This window comes from Misgurnus anguillicaudatus, chromosome 24, assembly GCF_027580225.2.
Source record: "Misgurnus anguillicaudatus chromosome 24, ASM2758022v2, whole genome shotgun sequence".
NCBI lineage: Eukaryota > Metazoa > Chordata > Actinopteri > Cypriniformes > Cobitidae > Misgurnus > Misgurnus anguillicaudatus.
In genome coordinates, this window is record NC_073360.2 from 31564027 (window position 1) to 31584679 (window position 20653).

General features: G+C 33.9%; 2 protein-coding genes and 1 pseudogene across 2 annotated transcripts in view; all 3 read right to left on the reverse strand.

Moving 5' to 3' along the window:
• LOC129438894 (C3a anaphylatoxin chemotactic receptor-like) overlaps window positions 1-20653 on the reverse strand; it is a 391623-nt gene that overhangs the window by 206001 nt on the left and 164969 nt on the right. The gene's annotated exons all lie outside the window — the stretch shown is intronic.
• LOC141361608 (C3a anaphylatoxin chemotactic receptor-like) lies at window positions 955-5613 on the reverse strand (annotated as a pseudogene).
• The window catches only part of LOC129438408 (integrin alpha-L), a 109588-nt gene continuing 104425 nt past the window's right edge, over window positions 15491-20653 (reverse strand). The window contains exons 22-28 of the mRNA XM_073863010.1: window positions 20412-20531; window positions 20300-20335; window positions 17314-17427; window positions 16876-16977; window positions 16580-16600; window positions 16237-16347; window positions 15491-16157 (exon numbers count right to left, since the gene is read on the reverse strand). Coding sequence (XP_073719111.1) covers window positions 15984-16157; window positions 16237-16347; window positions 16580-16600; window positions 16876-16977; window positions 17314-17427; window positions 20300-20335; window positions 20412-20531 — 678 coding nt within the window. The 3' untranslated portion in view covers window positions 15491-15983. The remainder of the gene's footprint in view (window positions 16158-16236; window positions 16348-16579; window positions 16601-16875; window positions 16978-17313; window positions 17428-20299; window positions 20336-20411; window positions 20532-20653) is intronic.

Sequence of the window (20653 nt, forward strand, 5' to 3'; positions counted from 1 at the left end):
CAGACTGGGTCACATATAAATTATTTTTTTTCATAATAGTGCTGCTTTTTCTAGACATTTATATCCAATTTGAATTGAACTATGGTTAAATGAGGGATGAATAGTGCAGGTACCAGATACTTATAGACAAAGTAGTATTGAAATATTTGCCTGCAAAGTTACACCTATGGGGTGAGTTGTAACATTTGCACTACTGTAAAAACTTTAAAAACTCAATAACACTTTACGATAAAGTTCATTACTTAACATTAGTTAACTACATTAGTTTACATGAACTAATAATGAACTGCACTTATACAGCATTTATTGATCTTTGTTAATGTTCATTTCAACAATTGTCAATTAGTAATACTTTATTAAAATCTTGTTAAAGTTAGTTAATGCACTGTGAACTAACATGAACAAACAATTAAAAGCTTTATTTCTATTAACTAACATTAACAAAAATTAATAAATACTGTGACAAATGTATTGCTTATGGTTTGTTCATGTTAGTTAACTAATGAACCTTATTGTAAAGTGTTACCAAAAATTGGCTAATCATGCATTTTCTACATCGTGTATGTTGTACCTTAAACTGTAAGTGTTGTAACTTTATTTATTTAATGAGTTCAGTATTATAAATAACTACACATATCTGTAACTGTTATGTTCAACCTGATATATTTTATTTTTATAATAGTGAAAGTAAAGGTTTAAATAAGAAAAAGACACAATTTAACATCAAATTACCTTTATATTGAGAAATGTCCTTAGCAGGAAATAAGTTTTTTAGCTATGAGCTTAGATTTAGGAAAGATAAGCTTAGATAGCTATAAGATAAGAAATATTTGCACTAATAACGTTACAACAAATAATTCTGCATAATAAAATCAAAAGATAAACATTCAGTAAGAGAGTTAACTTTAACCTAAGCAAGAGATTTGTAGATTGATTCTTCACTTCCTCTACATTGAGCTGTTGACAAGAGTTTGCAGTGAGACTTTCTGTTTGTCTGAACACAGAGAATGGAGAAGTACTTGAGAAATATTTATTTCCAAATTACAAATTTATATCTCCAATCATCTAAAGACTGAAGCTAAAAATTATTATCTTCTCCTGTTGCCAGCAAAAGATCAGATGGTTGTTTCTTCTGTCTGTACACGTCTGTCTGTACACAGTACCTCGTGACATAGAGCGTTTTGAGGAAGTGGAGTTGATCTTAAACCCAAATGCCCTTCAGTAAAAGCCCCCTCAAACACCAGCAGAAGAGACTTTTTAAGTTTCTTCTTATACTCATCACACATGAAAACATAGAGAATGGGGTTCAGACAACTGTTAAAAAAAGCAAGACAGTCTACAAAAGGTTCTGCATCATTAAGTTTCTTTCTAGCACAGGCACTCCAGTTATACTTATATGCACTTATCAAACACAGTTTTTGAACATGGAAAGGAAACCAGCATATGAAAAAAGCCAGAATCACAGATATGATCCGGAAAGGCCGAAGCTGCTTTCCTGTTTTGAGACGCTTTACTCGCACACCAATAGCTATGTATGAAGATGCAATGATTATAAAGGGAATTAGAAATCCCACAATAAACATGAATGTGAACAGAAACATAAAGACATTGATATAATTTTCAGCTTCATACAGATACTCAACAAAGCCCAAAAGGGATGCTGCAGCAGATGGCTAAAATCCACACAAATACACATATGATTCTGGCTTTGACAAAAGTTCGTTTGTTCTGAACCCAAACAATAAACCACGTGCACAGACATCGATCCACACTGATAACTGTCAGAAAGAAAACACTTGCAAACATATTTAGTGCAAAACCAACAGACAAACATGCATTGATGTGTTTGTTCAAGTTCATAATTAAACTCTTGTCAAAGACAAAAACTATTTTGTAAACCAAGAACGTAATAAAAATTGTGTCTGCAATCGCCAAGTTGAGAAACCAAATGGGATTGACTGTCCTCTTCATTTTGTAGCCGGTCACAAAGATGACAAGTCCATTTCCAATGCCTCCTATGACTGTGATGACAAAACATATGCATATCTCGAAGATTCCAATGTTTGTTAAGCTCTTCGGCTGCATGGTAAATTTAATTGTTGGGACTTCGGTCAGATTTTGATGTTCCATAGATGTGCCCACTGCAGAAAGAAAAGAGAGAGAAATTACTTATGATTTGACAGTTATCAGTGTGGATCGATATCTGTGCACGTGGTTTATTGTGTGGGTTCAGAACAAACAAACTCATGCACATTGAAAAGTTAACCTGTTTTCGTAATTAACAACACAAAAAAGCTTAAAATTGTTTAAAGAACATTAGTTTAAACTATACGTTTAGTTTATGACTGACTAATATTTTATGTAATATTTATGTAAATAATGGAGAATTATATTTTTGGTGCTATTAACATGGGTTAATTTTAAGGACATGCTGATAAACAAGGTATAGTGTAGATTAGAGCCCGACCGATATATCGACAGACCAATATTATCAGCCGATATTGGTCATTTTCCAAACTATCGGTTTCGGCATTCATAATGGCCGATAAATAAATAAAAAAAATGGACGATACAGCCTTCAACCATAATGTTATTTATCAGAACTTAACAGAATTTGTCTCCAGTCCTATTCAAAGTTATATTTATGAACCAAGTCTTTTAAAACTGGTAACTTTGATTTGGTTGTTGTTGTTTTTGCGTTTTTGTTCAAAGGCCTTTCCATTACATATCTTAAGTTTGTATTTTTATACATTTTATTTATCAGAACTTTAATATATTTTGATGTTCCTCTGTTCTGTTGTGACAATAAAAGAAAAGTTTGTTTTTAAAATGCATTATCATATTATTTTAGTTAAAACTCATAAATAACTACAAATAACTAATGTTAGGGAAATCTGTTAATGTTTTGTTGCGCATTTCTGGAAAACAAAAGGAAAAAAAATATCGGCCGATATTTCGGAATATCGGATTTTAAATCCAACAAACATTTGTATCGGTGTCGGCCTTCAAAATGCTTTATCGGTCGGGCTCTAGTGTAGATGGAATCTATCCTAACTCATTTTTTCATTAAAGTGTCAATGTCTTCTATAGTTCATGTAGTTTAGTTCAAAACTAGACTTTAATATCTGATGACACAAATATTAACACACACAAATTCTGGTTTCCATGTTTTGTGGGGACATTCCATAGACATAATGCATTTTATTCCATGCAAACTGTATATTCTTTATATAAGATATAAAGGGGTGTGACCTAATACACGCACATGTACACACACACACACAAACACACACTTTCTCTCTCCTTCTCATGCACACTCTCTCACACACACACATACAAACCCACACACGCACAAACCCACACACACACACACACATACAAACACACACACAAACACACACACACACGCACGCATGGCTGCCACAGAGAGCATTTTTATAGAATTTGGCAAATAAAATCAGCCACAAATGCAGAAAAAAATATAAAGGGGTGTGACCTAATGCACGCACATGACATGTACACTCACAAACACACACACACACACACACACACACACACACGCACACACGCACATGCGTGCACACTTACACTCAGTCAAATTTCTAAGGCATTTTGTAAAAACAGGCATTTCAAAATGCATCAAAAACTATAAAAAATTACTATTTGAAATAATATTTATTTTGAATGTGCTTTCTAATGTTTATATAAATATAAATTCACAAAATATATCACTAAAGTAATGATTTGAGCAGTTGGCCATATCTAGTAAAATGAATGGGTCTCTATGGGCATCTGCTGGTCGAAATGATTTAATTTCTAAACAGTAATTCTTTTGTTTTTTTCTAAACACCGATGGCTGAATTCAACACCTAACACCTATATTAATATCAAAAAAGAATTTAAATCAAAATTTAGAACATAATTTATGTGAATTTTCAATATATATGTATATATATATATTTTTTTTTTTTCAGGCAAGTCAATGGTGTAATTGAGGAATTTAGTGGTAAACAGGTACAAAAGTACTTCAAATCTCTCAAAACACAGCTTTATTGTATAAATGAGAAGTAAAAAAAAGATATATATTATTTGTATTATTGAAAATGTATATTTTTCTTTCAATTATGCTTTCAAATTTGGGGTCATATAGACCCCAAGGGCCAGAAGTGTAAACAGAAAATGATGAGCATTTGAGGGTTAATCTTGTATTTTTTACCTGACTGAGGATGAGAAAATTGCTTTGTGTCAGAACATTGGGTACAGCGCCCACATCTATAAAAGCCCACAGGAGAAGCCGGTAGCCACAAAGGTTTTGGTGGAGGGCTCGTGGTCGTATGAACCAGCCCATCTCTAGTGAGCGAGGGCGCTTAAAAGTCATCTTTAAGTGCTGGATTGCTCTTCAAGATATGTCATTGTTTCTTAATGACATGTTTTATTTCTCCAGTAATGTGAGAGAACTCTGTGGAGAAGCAGTCTTTGCATCGAGGCACGTTTAGTTTTACCCAGAACATGTGATCGTTGCAATCAATTTATTTAATCTACATTTAAACAAAAGTTTTTTGTTTTGTTTTGCCTTTTTATTTATTTTTTTGTTTGTTTAAATGTAGCTTAAATACATTTATTGCAACCACTTATCTTAAAAAAAAATTAGTAAATTGAATGAATTATTTTTTCAGTGTGCTCTGAAACCTTTCTATCATTTCTGATGCCCCGCACACGAACTTGGCTTCAATACTGCAATTTCTTCTGAGACGTAAAAATTGTCCACTAGGAATATTTTTAACCAGTTGTTTGGGGTGATAACTATATAAGGAGAGTATTTCTACTTGCGATGAATTTATGTTTCTAAACCTCCTTGGAAGTTTTTATAAATAGTCACATCCAGAAAATTAATACTGTTTAATACTGTTGGTCTACTGTAAACCCCAAGAACGATGTGGTAGAGGTAATATAGGCCATACAATTATCAATTTCAGCCAAAGTCCCCATCCAAATAAAAAATACATCATCAATGTATCTTTTCCAGAGAGTGATTTTAGGAAGAAATAGATTGTTCACGGGGTTATCAATAAATAAACTAGGCATACATACGACGGTGCAAAGCAACTACCCATACTATTGAACCCACGCTTCTGTTGGTAATACTTGTCTGCATACTGGAAATAGTTCATTGTCAATAAAAATTCATTAGGAGGAGCTATACCTAATGTCGCAGGTATAGCTCATCCTAATGAATTGTTTTCATTTATTGACATTGTCAGAAGTCGTTTTAACAATGAACTATTTCCAGGTCTAAACAGCTATACTACACATGTTTAGCAAAACACATTTAGTTTATAAGTGTTGATAGTTTTATTATTTTTTATCAGTGTTAAGAGTAAGCAAAGTTTGATTTATGTACCATAATATTGTACACTATATTTTAAATCAAGTTCCCTGCTTCTTTGTCAGTCATACTATGAAACAAAAACATAACATTAAAGCATAAATGTAAATATACCCATATAATCTTACCCATTTTCTTTGTCTTTATTTTCTATTGTGTTCGCAGGTATATGTGGATGTCAATGTCTACAACAACATCTCTGTAATTTCCCTTTATAAGGGAGAATAGGGGTGGAGTGTGGTAGAGCTGAAGATCTTTGCCCGAACCCGACGGGACCCGTCGGGACCCGACGGGCTCGGGCAGGTTCGGGCTTCATTTCTAACATTTTACACGGGCTCGAGCCGGGCTCGGGCTTGCGCTCCGGCTTTGTGAGGTAAATGAGCGGTCAAGTTCAATGCTGCTGGATGCAGTAGCGCAGGATCGCGCTGAATTCATTTACAGTGGATTTAATGATTTTCCTCATCAAAAACATGTAGCCTAATCTTGGTGAGTAGGTTTTTCAATGTATAACTAAATATGAATCAAGTCTTAAATACATAATTTAGACGGAGGATGACTAATGTTGGCAGTAATGGAGAGAAGTGACGACGCAAATCCCGCGGAGCCTTTCTCTTAATTTCGTTATTGCCAAATACCCATCTTAATTCAGAATGTATTATCTTAATTTTATTCGTTAAGAAATAATAATTTTATTGGCATATTTATAGTGTATTGCATAAGCCTATTTAGAATGAGATGTTACAATCCCTTATGAAACAAAAATATATTGCAGTATATTGGAAAATATCATGTAATATATTAGGCAACATATTCCCATATATGGGATTTTTATATTTATATTTTCCAATATATTGAAATATATGCATGAAACATACATGTATATATGAGACAAAATATATTGCATTCAAGAACAAAAAAGGCACTATATTTTTTACATGTAATAGTTGGTCTTTATATGCTTTGATATATTGCTATATATGCATAGACCATACATGTATATATGAGACAAAATATATTGCAATCAAGAACAAAAAGGGCACTATATTTTTTACATGTTATAGTTTGTCTTTATATGCTTTGATATATTGCAATATATGCATAAACCATGCATGTATATATGAGACAAAATATATTGCAATCAAGAACAGAAAGGGCACTGTATTTTTTACATGTAATAGTTTGTCTTTATATGCTTTGATATATTGCAATATATGCATGAAACATACATTTATATATGATACAAAATATATTGCAATCAAGAACAAAAAGGGCACTATATATGAAGAGTTTGGTTCCAAAACGCAATAAATCCATTTTGACAAATTTCGGTAAAAACGTGTTTTCTATACCAAGAAAGTGACAAGATGAAAACCAGTATTTTCTGTTACAAACTTTCACATAGCATCTTTAGGTTATAAAAACATAAAAAATTCAAATCCATAACTTGATTTTCAAAGATTTATTATAAAAACGAATTCTTTTTTCCACAAAATGCAATAAATCCATGACAGTTTTTTATTTCAAAATGCTATAAATCTATTAAATCAATGTATAAATGTGCATTCATCTTTACCATTTTATATTTATTTAGTTGACTAGTGGTATACAATGATTAAAAAATAAACATTAATGGCATTAACCAAAACACTTACTTTGTTATATTAAGAACACAATGTTTTAGCATGAGAAGCTTGATGCTGTCTGGAGAACAAGCAACCGAGTGCCTCTCGCGGAAATTAGATGTTGATGGCTTACGTTTCTGTCCCGTCACAGAAAACCATCACAGGTTTGGCAATGCTATTAAAGTATTATTTTGTTTTGTTTGTTGATCACGAAGTACAAAGTAGATGAGGAAAACTAGGACTCCGTGTACTCAGCGCGCCGCCATGTTTGTTTACATTGCGTGAATGGTCCGCTGTAATATCAGAAATGGATTTATTGCATTCTGTAAAAAAGGAGCAGTGGCGTTTGTCGCATTTTGGGAAAAAAGGGAGAAAAGATGACAGAATATCACGGCGGGTATTGGATTTTGCGTAAAATTAATGATTTACTTTTAACTACTGACCTGATATAATACTGATTTTGGCAGTAACTCATTTTTTTCAAAAATGGCGTTTATTGCGTTTTGGAACCAAACTCTTCATATATATATATATATATATATATATATATATATATATATATATATATATATATATATATATATATATATATATATATATATATATATAAAATGCTCGAGTAGGAAGCTGAGATTCAGGCGCGAAGAAAGGACAGACACCAGCAACAAGGAGGCTGATAGATAGGTCCTGACCTATGATCCTGACCCACACTCCTAATCAGTAGGTGGCGGTAATGCCACTAAAAGTTGTTTGCCAACTGCCAGTAAAACTCAAGAAGAAGAAGAAGAAGGCTGATGTCAGCAGGCTCCAAGGAAACTTCAAGTTTTAAAAGGTATATAAGTTTTCAGAGCTGGTGCTTTTCAGTTTTTATTGCATCTCTGAGAGATTTTTGTGAAGAACTTGTTGTTCTGCTCCACAGATGCTGTTTCCTATAAGGCCAAGGAAGCTGATGTCAGAAAATCTATCAACAGTAGAATCTGCGAGCTAATGGCATTAAGACACCAGGGGCCTCATTTATCAAACGTGCGTACGCACAGAAGTGTGCGTAAAGTGTGCGTAGGAACAGTTTTACGCAAAGTGTGGAATTTATCAAATTGCACTTATACGTAGAAATGTGTGTAAATATACGCACACCTCGGAGTATGCGTACGCAGAGCATCTAGTGGTAGAATAGCGATACTACAAGGACCCTGTTCCAGTGAGTATAAAGAAGTGTCTATTATCCACAAGCAGGTGTTAAAAATGATTAATGTCAGTATGGTAACAGCAAATAAGTATAATGATTTATTTGTGATATGTATCTGTATCTATGAAAGCTCTACATGTGATTTGTATAAATGAAGTCTCCGACAAATGCTTGACACAGTGCAATGGCTTATCTTGCGTTATTGGAAGACTTGGCAAATAATCCAGTCCGCCGGTAGCGCGTTTTCAAAGATCGCGCCAATGATGCTGGTTATATATGCTGCTGTCCAAGGTGGAAAGTTGTCTGTCCTCCTCCAGTTGCACTCGTTTCACGTCGGTGTGCTGTGACGCGTTTTTTTTTTTTTTTTTTTTTTTGCTGTTATTTTAATGACAAACCACTTTTTTATTTTTGGAAGTGTGCTCTCCTCATATTCAACGTAATTAAACTCACAGGTAACATGTTCCCATGTAGATTTTTTTCTTTTTGTTAGTCATTCCTCCCGCACTAAGTAAACCAAACAGGATGTGTTATTAGGATTTAACCTCATCCACCAGTAACTCAATTTCTGTGTCTGTAAAATTCCTCTTTTACGCTCTCTTTGTCATTATTGCGATGAGGGAAAAAGCACAACCACGTGACATATAACGGGAGGTGTTGTCACCATATATGGTTCATTGGAGGCGTTTCCGAATGCAAATGACTATGAACGTGCACGAGCATGGTGCTTAAGAACAAGTGGGATTTACCATCAAGGATTACTTACTGATATGCGTACGAACCACGTGCGCACGTTTGATAAATCCCGATAATTTTGTACTTAGGCACATTCTAAATTTCATTCGTAGGTACAAATATAGAACATTTTCTACGCAATGTTGATAAATGAGGCTCCAGGGGCCTCATTTATCAAGCGTGCGTACGCACAGAAGTGTGCGTAAAGTGTGTGTAGGAACAGTTTTACGCAAAGTATGGAATTTATCAAATTGCACTTATACGTAGAAATGTGTGTAAATATACGCACACCTCGGAGTATGCGTACGCAGAGCATCTAGTGGTAGAATAGCGATACTACATCGGACCCTGTTTCAGTGAGTAAAGAAGTGTCTATTTTTTATCCACAAGCAGGTGTTAAAAATGATTAATGTCAGTATGGTAACAGCAAATAAGTATAATGATTTATTTGTGATATGTATCTTTATCTGTGAAAGCTCTACATGTGATTTGTATAAATGAAGTCTCCGGCAAATGCTTGACACAGTGCAATGGCTTATCTTGTGTTATTGGAAGACTTGGCAAATATAATCCATTCCGCCGGTAGCGCGTTTTCAAAGATCGCGCCAATGATGCTGGTTATATATGCTGCTGTCCAAGGTGGAAAGTTGTCTGTCCTCCTCCAGTTGCACCGATTTCACGTCGGTGTGCTGTGACGCGTTATTTTTTTATTTTTTTGGCTGATAATCCAATGCCAAACCACCTTCTACTTCTAGAAGTGTTCTTATACACAACGGAACTAAACTCACCGGCAACATATCCCCATGCAGACCCGCCTTCCTTTGTTAGTCATTCCTCCCGCACTAAGCGAACCAAACAGTACGTGCCACTTGGATTCAAACCCATCCACCAGTAACTCAATTTCTGTGTCTGTAAAATTCCTCTTTTACGCTCTCTTTGCCATTATTGCGATGAGGGAAAAAGCACAACCACGTGACATATAACGGGAGGTGTTGTCACCATATATGGTTCATTGGAGGCGTTTCGGAATGCAAATGACTATGAACGTGCACGAGCATGGTGCTTAAGAACAAGTGGGATTTATCATCAAGGATTACTTACTGATGTGCGTACGAACCACGTGCGCACGTTTGATAAATCCCGATTTTTTTGTACTTAGGCACATTCTAAATTTCATTCGTAGGTACAAATATAGAACATTTTCTACGCAATGTTGATAAATGAGGCCCCAGGTGAAGAGCAAAAGCTTGGGTTTGTATGTGGTTTAAATCAGTGAAGACCCATGGGGGACTCATAACCAGTATATTGGAGTTTTCTTTTGGAAATTTTTTTTTTTTTTTTTTTTGCTTTTTCACGGTTCCCAAAACTTCTTGAAAGTTTGTTTATTATTTATTTGTTCATTATTGTCTGTGCATTTTGTTTATTGATATTGTCTTTATTGATATTGTCTTTATATTGTATAATGGCACTGCTGAAATTTTGAAATGGACATTGGTAATTTAAGTTGCTTTCATTTATATTTTGTATATTTTTTGTTTAATGGCACTCTTTTAAAATGTAATTTATGTAAATGCAATGCAACACATTTTTGTAATGTAAAGCCAATCACATTTCCTTTGACTGACCATATGCAAAACCTCTTGTGGTTTTAATAGGCCTATAGAGCTCTGTACCTCAAATTGGGTTTAGTATCTGTGCCTGATTAAAAGAAAATAAAGGTGGCTTTTGATAGATTACCCATCAGTCTGTGTTAATATGTGATGTAAATGTTTGTATATTGCAGGTTGCATATTTAAGTATTTATATATTTTAGATGTTTCATGTACATATACTGTATATATCCCAAATATATTCATACATTGTATGTGCATGTTCTCATATATGTACACATATTGTGCATACATTTACAATAAATATGTACATATATTTCCATCTAATTTTAAATATATGCAAAATGTATTCCACAATATATCAAACACATATCTACATATATATTTCCATATAGTTGTACATATATTTGAAATATATTCTACCATATAGTAAACATACATGTGACACTATATCTGTACATATATTGTTAATACATGTTCCCATATATGCACATATATTTCACATATTTTCCATCTAATTTTACATATATGTTAAATGTATTCCACAATATTTCAAACACATATCTACATATATATTTCCATATAGTTGTACATATATTTGAAATATATTCTACCATATAGTAAACATACATGTGACACTATATCTGTACATATATTGTTAATACATGTTCCCATATATGCACATATATTTCACATATTTTCCATCTAATTTTACATATATGTTAAATGTATTCCACAATATATCAAACACATATCTACATATATTTCAGGTATATTTCCATATAATTTTACATATATTTGAAATATATTCTACCATATAGTAAACATATATGTGAAACTATATCTCTACATATATTGTTAATACATTTTTTCGCATATAAATCAAAATACAATATTGCAGATATTTATAAATATAATATTGCATATATTTTTAAATATATAAACACATATATTATATCCATGTACAATATATTGAAAGTGGCAATAATTTGTATATTTTGCAATATACTGCAATATATTACACATATATAGAATATATGTACCATCAATATATTATTCCATGTATTGCCAATGTATAATATATTGGAAAATGGAAAGTAAAATAATATATTGCAATATATTACAATATATTTCAAGTAATATATTGGTAAATATATTTTCCTTTCGTAAGGGATGTTACAGATGACTTATTTTATTTCTTTGTTTCAACTTCCAAGTGGCGTGTAGATTATTAGTCACGAATAAATAATGTTAAAACCTGTTTAAATTTCTCATTCTTGACAAAAGCTGTGTGTGTGCGCACATTTAAATAATGTCGGGCTGTAAACGGGTTCGGGCTTTTAAAAAGCTGTCAATCTAAATGTACGTTCGGGCTGCATTCTGTCGGGCTCCGGACATTTCGGGCCTAACTTTTAAGGCCCGATTACAGCTCTAGAGTGTGGGGTGATGATCTAAAGAGACAAATATGCTTCTGTAGAAAGACATGAAATATCATCTGCCAAGAACAAATTTTTCCATGTCAGATAAAATTAGAGCATAAAAACATTGTTTTTCGATCAATTTTTTCATTAGGGTTAACCCTCTGGGGTCTGTAAGTTTAATGGCCCCTTTAAGAAGTTTTGATCTGCACTGACATTTCTGCCTTTTCAGTCGCTTAAAGAAATAGTTTTCATTTTCATGTTGTTTAAAACCTGTATTAATATCTTTTTTTTCTGATAAACACCAAAGAAGATATTTTGATAAGTGATGGTAAGCACACATCTGATTGTCTTCCATCTATGCTGAGAAGCAGTGACCTATGATCATTTACAGCCTGATCTCACAAGAATTCGTACATATTTTACGAGTTGGCTAATTCAGATGAATTCATACAAAGTTAATCGTTCAAAAACGTACGATTCTCATGAAAAAACAACAACAATGAAACCAACCCCCCCCCCCCAGCAATATAACAGAATAAAAAAACTGAAGTTTCAAGGCTAAGCAACTATTTGATTTGGTCCACTGTTATGTTACTGTTTCAAAATGACAATACAGAGAACACAGCTATAAATGGAGAAAAAATATCAGCAGGAGACTAAGCTTTGAAACCCCTAGATTTGGGCTACGCCCCTGATGTCTACAATGTCCGGCTCCGGCCCTGGTGAAAACTGAGCCTGAAAACATTGAAGATGACGCGCCGGCGGTACTGAACAGCTAAGCATGCAGTACCTGTCGAGATCCCTGCAGGGTTAAAGCAACAACAAAGAGTTTTTTTTACCTTAAAATAACGTTTCCAAAAAACTTTCAGTCGTTCATCTACTCGAAACAGGGTGAACGGCACTTTCACATTCGCTTTGCGGCCCTCTATCGGCCACTAAAGAAGTTTCCAACCGTTGGGTTGCGGCCCTGTAATTTGAGTGAAAACTACAAAAACTTGCTTTATGGCAGACCTACAATCCAATCAGAGCCAGCTGTGCTGCAGTATTTACGACTTCTAACCTGTAGGTGAAGCAAAGAGCAAAAACTCTTTAGTGTTGCTTTAAACACAATGCATTTGTAACTTTAGTTTTATTTATAACTGTACAATGTGTTTTATATTCCCTCTTTTTTAACTTAAAGATTGTTTGTAATTGTAATCTGAAAATTGTTTTTATGGAACTAGTTTGATATGATAAGAAATTCAGGTTACATTTTATTTTGATAGTCCACTTTAGACATTCTACTAACTATAATTATAAAACGGCTCGTTCTGGTTCTTCATTCTGATTGGTTGAAACGCGTTCTAAGCCGTGATAAAATACCCCGGTAAACCCACGGTTCAGACCGCATCACAAGTATCACTGCGCCACTGTTGCTGCGTATTGATTTATGAAAATAAACACCACAGTTTTTAATCATTTTTAAATTTTTCTACCTTTGCACAATTATGGCGATATCCAGATAAATGTCAATAAATAAAACATTTCATCAATAAAGAGAAAACGTTCTCTGAAGTTTTTTTGTCTTATTGATATTTTCCACTATTATCCACTAGAGGGCAATCTTACCCAACTTAAACACTGAGGCATTCACTCGACACAACAGCGTTGTGGTGGATTTAGCGTGTGTTTTGATCAGGCTCTGAATCTGATCTCTTACAAAGTTCCTCACAAAAATTGAATTATCTCCGCATTTAGCTGAAAATTTGAGAGGTGATAACTGATAAGACAACAAATGAAGGTAGGATGAAACGTTTTTTGATGTTGTTGGAAAGCGGATGGACTGTTCTTTCATTTGATATCTTATGTTTATTTAAAGAAGACCATTTTTCTGTAAGGCATTCAACTAAAACTGGGTGGCAACTTAAAAAAAAACGCTGACGGGGAAAAAGTTAAGCATGCTTCCAAACATATTTGATCGTCACTTCAACAGTTGCACGATATAAATGTTAATGTATAAATTAGATGAATGTTGATTTATAAAATAAACACCACAGTCTTTAATCATATTTTCATTGTGCCTTTGCTGCGTCTCTGTTGTTTGTGAACTGCTCTCTGTTGCAGCCACACTTGATTCTGAGGAACTACTTTGTTTGGCGGAAGAGTAATATTTATACTAATATAATTACAACTTATTTGTGTTTTATTTTATAAAATCCCGCTAACGTTATGAATATGAAGTAACCGTTTTATAAACGCAATAAACGCCTCGAAGCGTTGGGTTACCAGTGCATTTTATAACAGCTAAGGGTCGTGCTTCGCGTCGTGCCTAACAACGCCCCTTAGCTGTTATAAAATGCACTGGTAACCCACTGCTTCTTGGGGTTTCTTGCTTTAATAACTTTGCAATTACATGTCAACTAACTTTCAATAATTTGCAACTATACGTCAACTAACTGTCATTAGAGTATTAGTAGACTGTAAGGGTTAGGGTTAGGGAAGAGGTTTGGGTTAGTGGAATAAGTTGACATGCACATGCAAAGATACTTCTAGACAGTTAAATGTCTGTTGAGATATCATCGCAATCAAGTGTTAGTAGATATTAAGCAGACAGTTTACTAATTATCTAAAGATTGGTAGTTAATAAGTAGTTGATAAGTAGTTGCAAAGTTACTTATAATTAGTAAAATGTCTAAAGTGGACTATCGAAATAAAGTGTTACCGAAATTCATTAGAAAAAGAGTTCACAAACAAATGTAAATTCTGTCAATATTTGAAGAATTTCGTTGCAAAACGAGATAAATCCATTTTTAAAAATTTTTGTCAAAACATGTTTATTATTATGTTATCATGTTATTATTTTGTTTTATGGTGATACGTAGCTGTATGTTTTAAGTTATGAAGGTTTAAATCAAAACAAACCAATTGCAGTTGAATTTATATTAATTGGAATCCACAACCAAAAAATGAGATTTCTGAAAAAAAAAAAAACGGAGTTATCTCGTTTTGCAACGAAACTCTTCATTTCTTCACCCGTATATTGTTCTTACCCTGCAAGATTTTCTTTATTATGTGCAACATTGGTGTTTAGCACAAAGTTAATGGCACCCACTGATTTCTATAGTATTTGTTTTTCCTACTATAGAAGTCAATGGGTACCGTCTACTGTATGCTTATCATCATTTATCAAAATATCTTCATTTGTGTAATTAATAAACTCAAGAATTGATATTTTTTTGGGTGAACTATCCCTTTAAAAAAAATGATTTATATCATGTGATAGTTTAATAAGAAAATGTGAGTCTAACAATAAACAGACGGATCAACAGCTTCCCATTCGTTTAACTGATTTATTAATGTTTTGATTGGCTAATTATTCCACTTGTTTTTTAATATAACTATAATATTCAAAATAAAGGTTATATACAGATAATAACACAGGATTGACATTAAAGAAAAAGAAAAAAAAAAAGGAAAAAATGATATGGAAATAATATCTATCAAGAAAAATGTGTTCATAGATATTCTGAACTTAATACAGGTTAATAAATCACCTAATGCACCTAATGTCTAATTCATTAATACCTACATTACTGACAGTTCTGATATTAATACTGTTAATACTAAGATTAATATGAAGCACAAAATATTCACACAAAGCAGATAATAAAACACACACAGACACTCACACGTATTAAACACACATATACACTAAACGTTAAAATATAAATGATGAAACTGAACAAATTCTTAACCTAAAAATACTAAATTATGTTAATTTGAAAGTAAGCAAAGTAAACTAAATATGCACTGAAAACATCACAAAACCCTACATGACACATCACATTTCATCAGAATGTTTGTTTGGCTCCTCTGTATTTTGACCTTCAGAAGCAAAGATTTTCTTTTGTCAGATAATTTTTATTCATCTACACCTTCATCACTTTTCCTCATCTTTTAATCACTGCTCTTTATCTCTCTATCACTGCTCTTCATCACTTACAACGCTGTATTACTATCAAACTCTTCTTCATCACCTGTCGTCTTCTATGTCTCACGGTTTTTCATCTCTCCACCACTGCTCCTTTGCTCTCTATCATCCATCGTTTCCTCGCTATTTTCATTAAAGCTTTGCAAGGGAGGACCATCATGATGTGTGCTTTCAAACACATTTCCATATGTGTTCAACTCCTCAGGACGGTTGCGCCTAAAGAAACCATTCTATACACACAGAGATACAGAAACTTTAAGATGATTGGTTACTGACTGATGATAGATCACAATTGCAGATGGTTCTTACCTTCTGCAGTGCAACTAATATGATAATGAGTAAGATCAGTCCGCCTCCAGCACCCGTGCAAATAATCAGCAATCGACTGGGCAGAATTACAAACTCCACCCTGACTGTGGTCTGTGTGCAAGAGAGCAACACTTCATCAGAACAACAACATTTCCTCATTTTCATGCATACAAACAGTGGTAAGACTTTAATTCAATATTTGACTGACTAAAAGTAACTTTGAAATTACATGTCAACTTATTCTACTAACTCTAACCCCTACCACTTAACAGTCTACTAGTACTTCGTTGACATGAAGCTTCCGTGAAATATTTTATGATTAAAATAAATAAATGTTTCACACCTGATATTTACTTGGGTCATCCTACAGAGAAAGAGGAAATATTTAATTATGAACAGTTAACATGACACATTTACCTTCATGTTTCATAAGCTCATGTTCATATAAGATGATGTCACACCATATAGGAGCATTGACACATAACACATACATGTTATTCATTTATATAGATTTGAACCCAACAAAACTACACATTATAAAAAGAAGCTGGAGACATTACACATCATCTACTTGAGAGGGACACTGTAACACTGATCTTAGATCTGTTTGTATTACTGTAACAGAGATATGCTTTTAACCTTTAAACCGGTTGTCATCTGGATGTAGCGGCTTCTGTTGTAGTTCAGATGGGTAATGATGTTAAAATAATAATCTGTCCTGAACTCGTGAAAGGAAAATCTCTACAGCAGAACAAACACATGATTACAAAACATGAGTAAAACCCAAAGAGAGGTTCAAATAAGATCTCTTTGACGTGTGAAATACTAATACGATAATACTATAAACTGGTCGTGAAAATTTTAATCATGATCATATCAAAGAATCAATTAAGTCAATTTTTCAAAGTATTTTAGATACTTTTATATAAACACATCAAAAATCTCTATTATCAACCACTGAATTATCACGTGTTGTGCAAATGAGATTGATTTTATTGGTCTATACATGGATAAGAAAAAGAATTCAGCACATGTTTATTTCAGCGTGTCATATAAAAGCACACATCAGTCACTCACCGACTCAAACTCCTTTGTGTTTTGAAGCGCAGCTTGTGCCGTCAGAATAAAGTAAACAGCTGCAGATGTCTCCAGATAGAATTCATCACACTGAAACTTCCCACAGTAACCATCCTATAAAATCACGAGATAAATAACAAAAAACTCACAATCCCACAAACAACACTACATTATGAATCCTGTAGTCTTTCTGCATGAGGCTCTTTTACTAAAGCTCTTATAAGAGCAGGGTGATTTACACAAGGGGTCATATGATGTGATGTTTGTGCTTGGAGTGTTAAAAGCTGTTTGTGCATAAAGAAGATCTGTCAGTCTTAAACCTAAAGAGATATGCTTTCTCATCCACGCCTTCCTAAAGTGCCTCATTCAAACTCACCTCTACATATCTACATCACTGTGTGTGAAGATCTGATATTACACCGTCCACATGTATAGGCAAAAAAGAGGGCATAACTTATTCTCGCTAAAGCATTGTTGCCGCCACCACCACCACTTTGTCGTAGAGACGCTGTGTTTTAGGAGCTAAACAGAAGCATAATATTACTGTCACAAGCTTGAGGTATTCTGCCAATCACACAGCAGGTGATAACGGGCCATTCAAAGCACCCCACTCATTTCAGACTGATGAGCTTTGTACAAATCACCACGATTCAACATGAGCAACAATACTGTATGGTATGTGATGTGACAATATTGTGATGTTGAACCTTAAACCACGTAAACCTATTTCATTACACCAAATAAAAAACCTGACTATTCTTATTTTTTATGTAATATTGCAGTGTTTTTATGAACTATTTATCCACGTGGGTCATATTTTTTATATATTTGATGTGCCCTTACAAACTTTAATAATAATCTGACAATGTAACTCCACGCTCTTGTGGTGATCATTCTCTAATGATGTCATCTAGACGGCTTGCACTGAGCATCTGTTTACCCCGCCCCACATCAACTGTAAGTCTGCTATGAGTTCCATTTCAATAAAACGCCTACTTTATCTAATTAATTCACGGTGGAAAACACAAACCACGCCCACTATTGTTATAGACGTTTCATCAGACACACAAGTGTTCTCGCGGTTACGCGTCTGGACTGAACTGTACTTCCAGTCTCTGTTTGTTTAATGGTCTGACTAGTGTCTAAACTGAACTTTTGAACAAATACCCCTTTGAAAATAACTAATGTTTTGGGCTGCGTTCTCCGAAACTACCTTAACGCTACGTCGTTCTTAAGTTGTACCTTAAGCTGTACCTTATCGCTAATACATGTTTTCCGAAACGTTCTTAGTTACGTATCACTTCTGTAAGTCGTTCGTTCGGAAGGTTGGTCTGGAGCACTCTTAGCTATACCTTATCCCACATGATCTCCACTAGGGGCCATCACTTTCATAAAAGCTTACATTGTAGTCTATATAACTAAATATTTGTACAAAATACACTCCGTGTTTAATTAGGCAAATATTTTTATATTTAAATAATAAAACATTTACATAATTAGACATCATTACATTGATGGTTGTTAGATTTTTAATTATGTTTTCCAAAGGGACATCAACTGCGAACTATTAAATGCTACAGGATTAAGAAACTATTTAAAAATATATATTTTGGGTGATGGAGTTGGTGAAACTGGCAGCTATACAGCGAATCCTACTATTTCATTTGTGCATTTCATATCCGTTAAATCTTAGTCTAACGGCTAGTATTTTAGCTGCATAAATAAATCGGGTAAAATTACAAAAAAAAAATTATGATTATTAATGTTAATTCGACTTTGCATCTAAGTTTTTTAATGTTTTATAACTTTGAGGCAACTGCATGCCATATTCTTTATAAACATTCAAAATAAACTGTGCACTTGATTACTGCTTGTATAATCTAAGGTCAACAAAATTTAAAACTAATCAAAGCTAAAATCTAAAGCAATCATACTATATATTTATAGGATATTATATAATATTTGATATGTTATATTTAGACAGACAGGCTCCAGAAATGCGTCCATTAAGCTTATTCCGCATTGTTAACGCGCTGCTTGTGCATACAGTGTCCAAGCACAATAAACGCGTGAATACAACAGCTAATGAACAACAGCAGTTTGTTTTTATATGCACAGCACAGCCAAGTACTTGCACAACCCACTTTATTCCCCTGTGCAACGCACTTATTGGGAACCCCTAATATAAATGATCCTTTCAAGGCATAGCGGATGAATTGGAGCAGTTTAAATATGATACGTTTGGAAATAAAGTTGCGGGTTTTGCACGGGTTTGATCTCAAATATAGAAGGTTGAATTTAGTTGTTTGCAATTTGAAATATATTTTACCAGATATTCCTAATAAATTTAACTTGAACTATTTCTAAAATGTTTATTTAATAAAGAACACCGCTATCTCATAACGCAGCGAAACCTATTACATGAAGTGAATAATTGATTGTCGAGCAATCGATATCAACCTATTCAGAACCTCCACCATGGACAGCACCCGCTAAGGTCGAACTTAAGAAGGTTTACCTTAAGCAACATCCTAAGGTATAGTTCGGAGAACACACGTAGGAAAGGTATACCTGTAGTTAAGGTTTAACTTAAGAGTCTTCGTAGCGCGCTAAGAGACAACGTTATCGGAGAACGCACCCTTGGTTTCCTAAAGACAAGGAAACTTTGCTTGTCATCAGAAATAAACTAAAAGGACTTGTTGTTATTGATTCCTTGTTATTGATTCCTAGAGTTTACCGGAAGTTACGTTTGTGCCATGAAAGCCTTTGTTTATGCTGTTACTGCTAAACCGTTTTTATTCAATTTCACTCGTAAATACATCACAATACAAAATACTCTGTCATCACAATCTGTGCAATAATAAATAATAATGAAATGACTTTCTGTTCGGCTGTAAATTTTTCTATGTGTGACAACATTTATAATATGGATTTTGTTATGGCAGTAGCAGGAAAAGAGCAGCATGTGAATGATGCGGTCACTTACCTGTTTCTCATTGATCATCTTACACTGTTTCAAATTCTGGAGAGAAGAACAGGACATGATCAACACGTTCAACATAACATGAGCGTAACTCATTAAAGCAAAGAGAACTCACAGAGAGACCGAAGACCTTGTTTATGCCGAAGCTCTTCGGTGTGAACATCACGTGTGTTGTTGGACAGGGCAATAGGAGTGTGACTGATACTGGCAGAGATTTAAGGCCCAGATTCTCCACCTGTACAAAAAAATCGTATTATCCTTCTCACACTTGTTGGAGATATTTCATGGACGATGCAAGAAACACATGTACAATGTAGCAGAAAATGAAATAAAAGCTTATATCTACCATCTCTGATT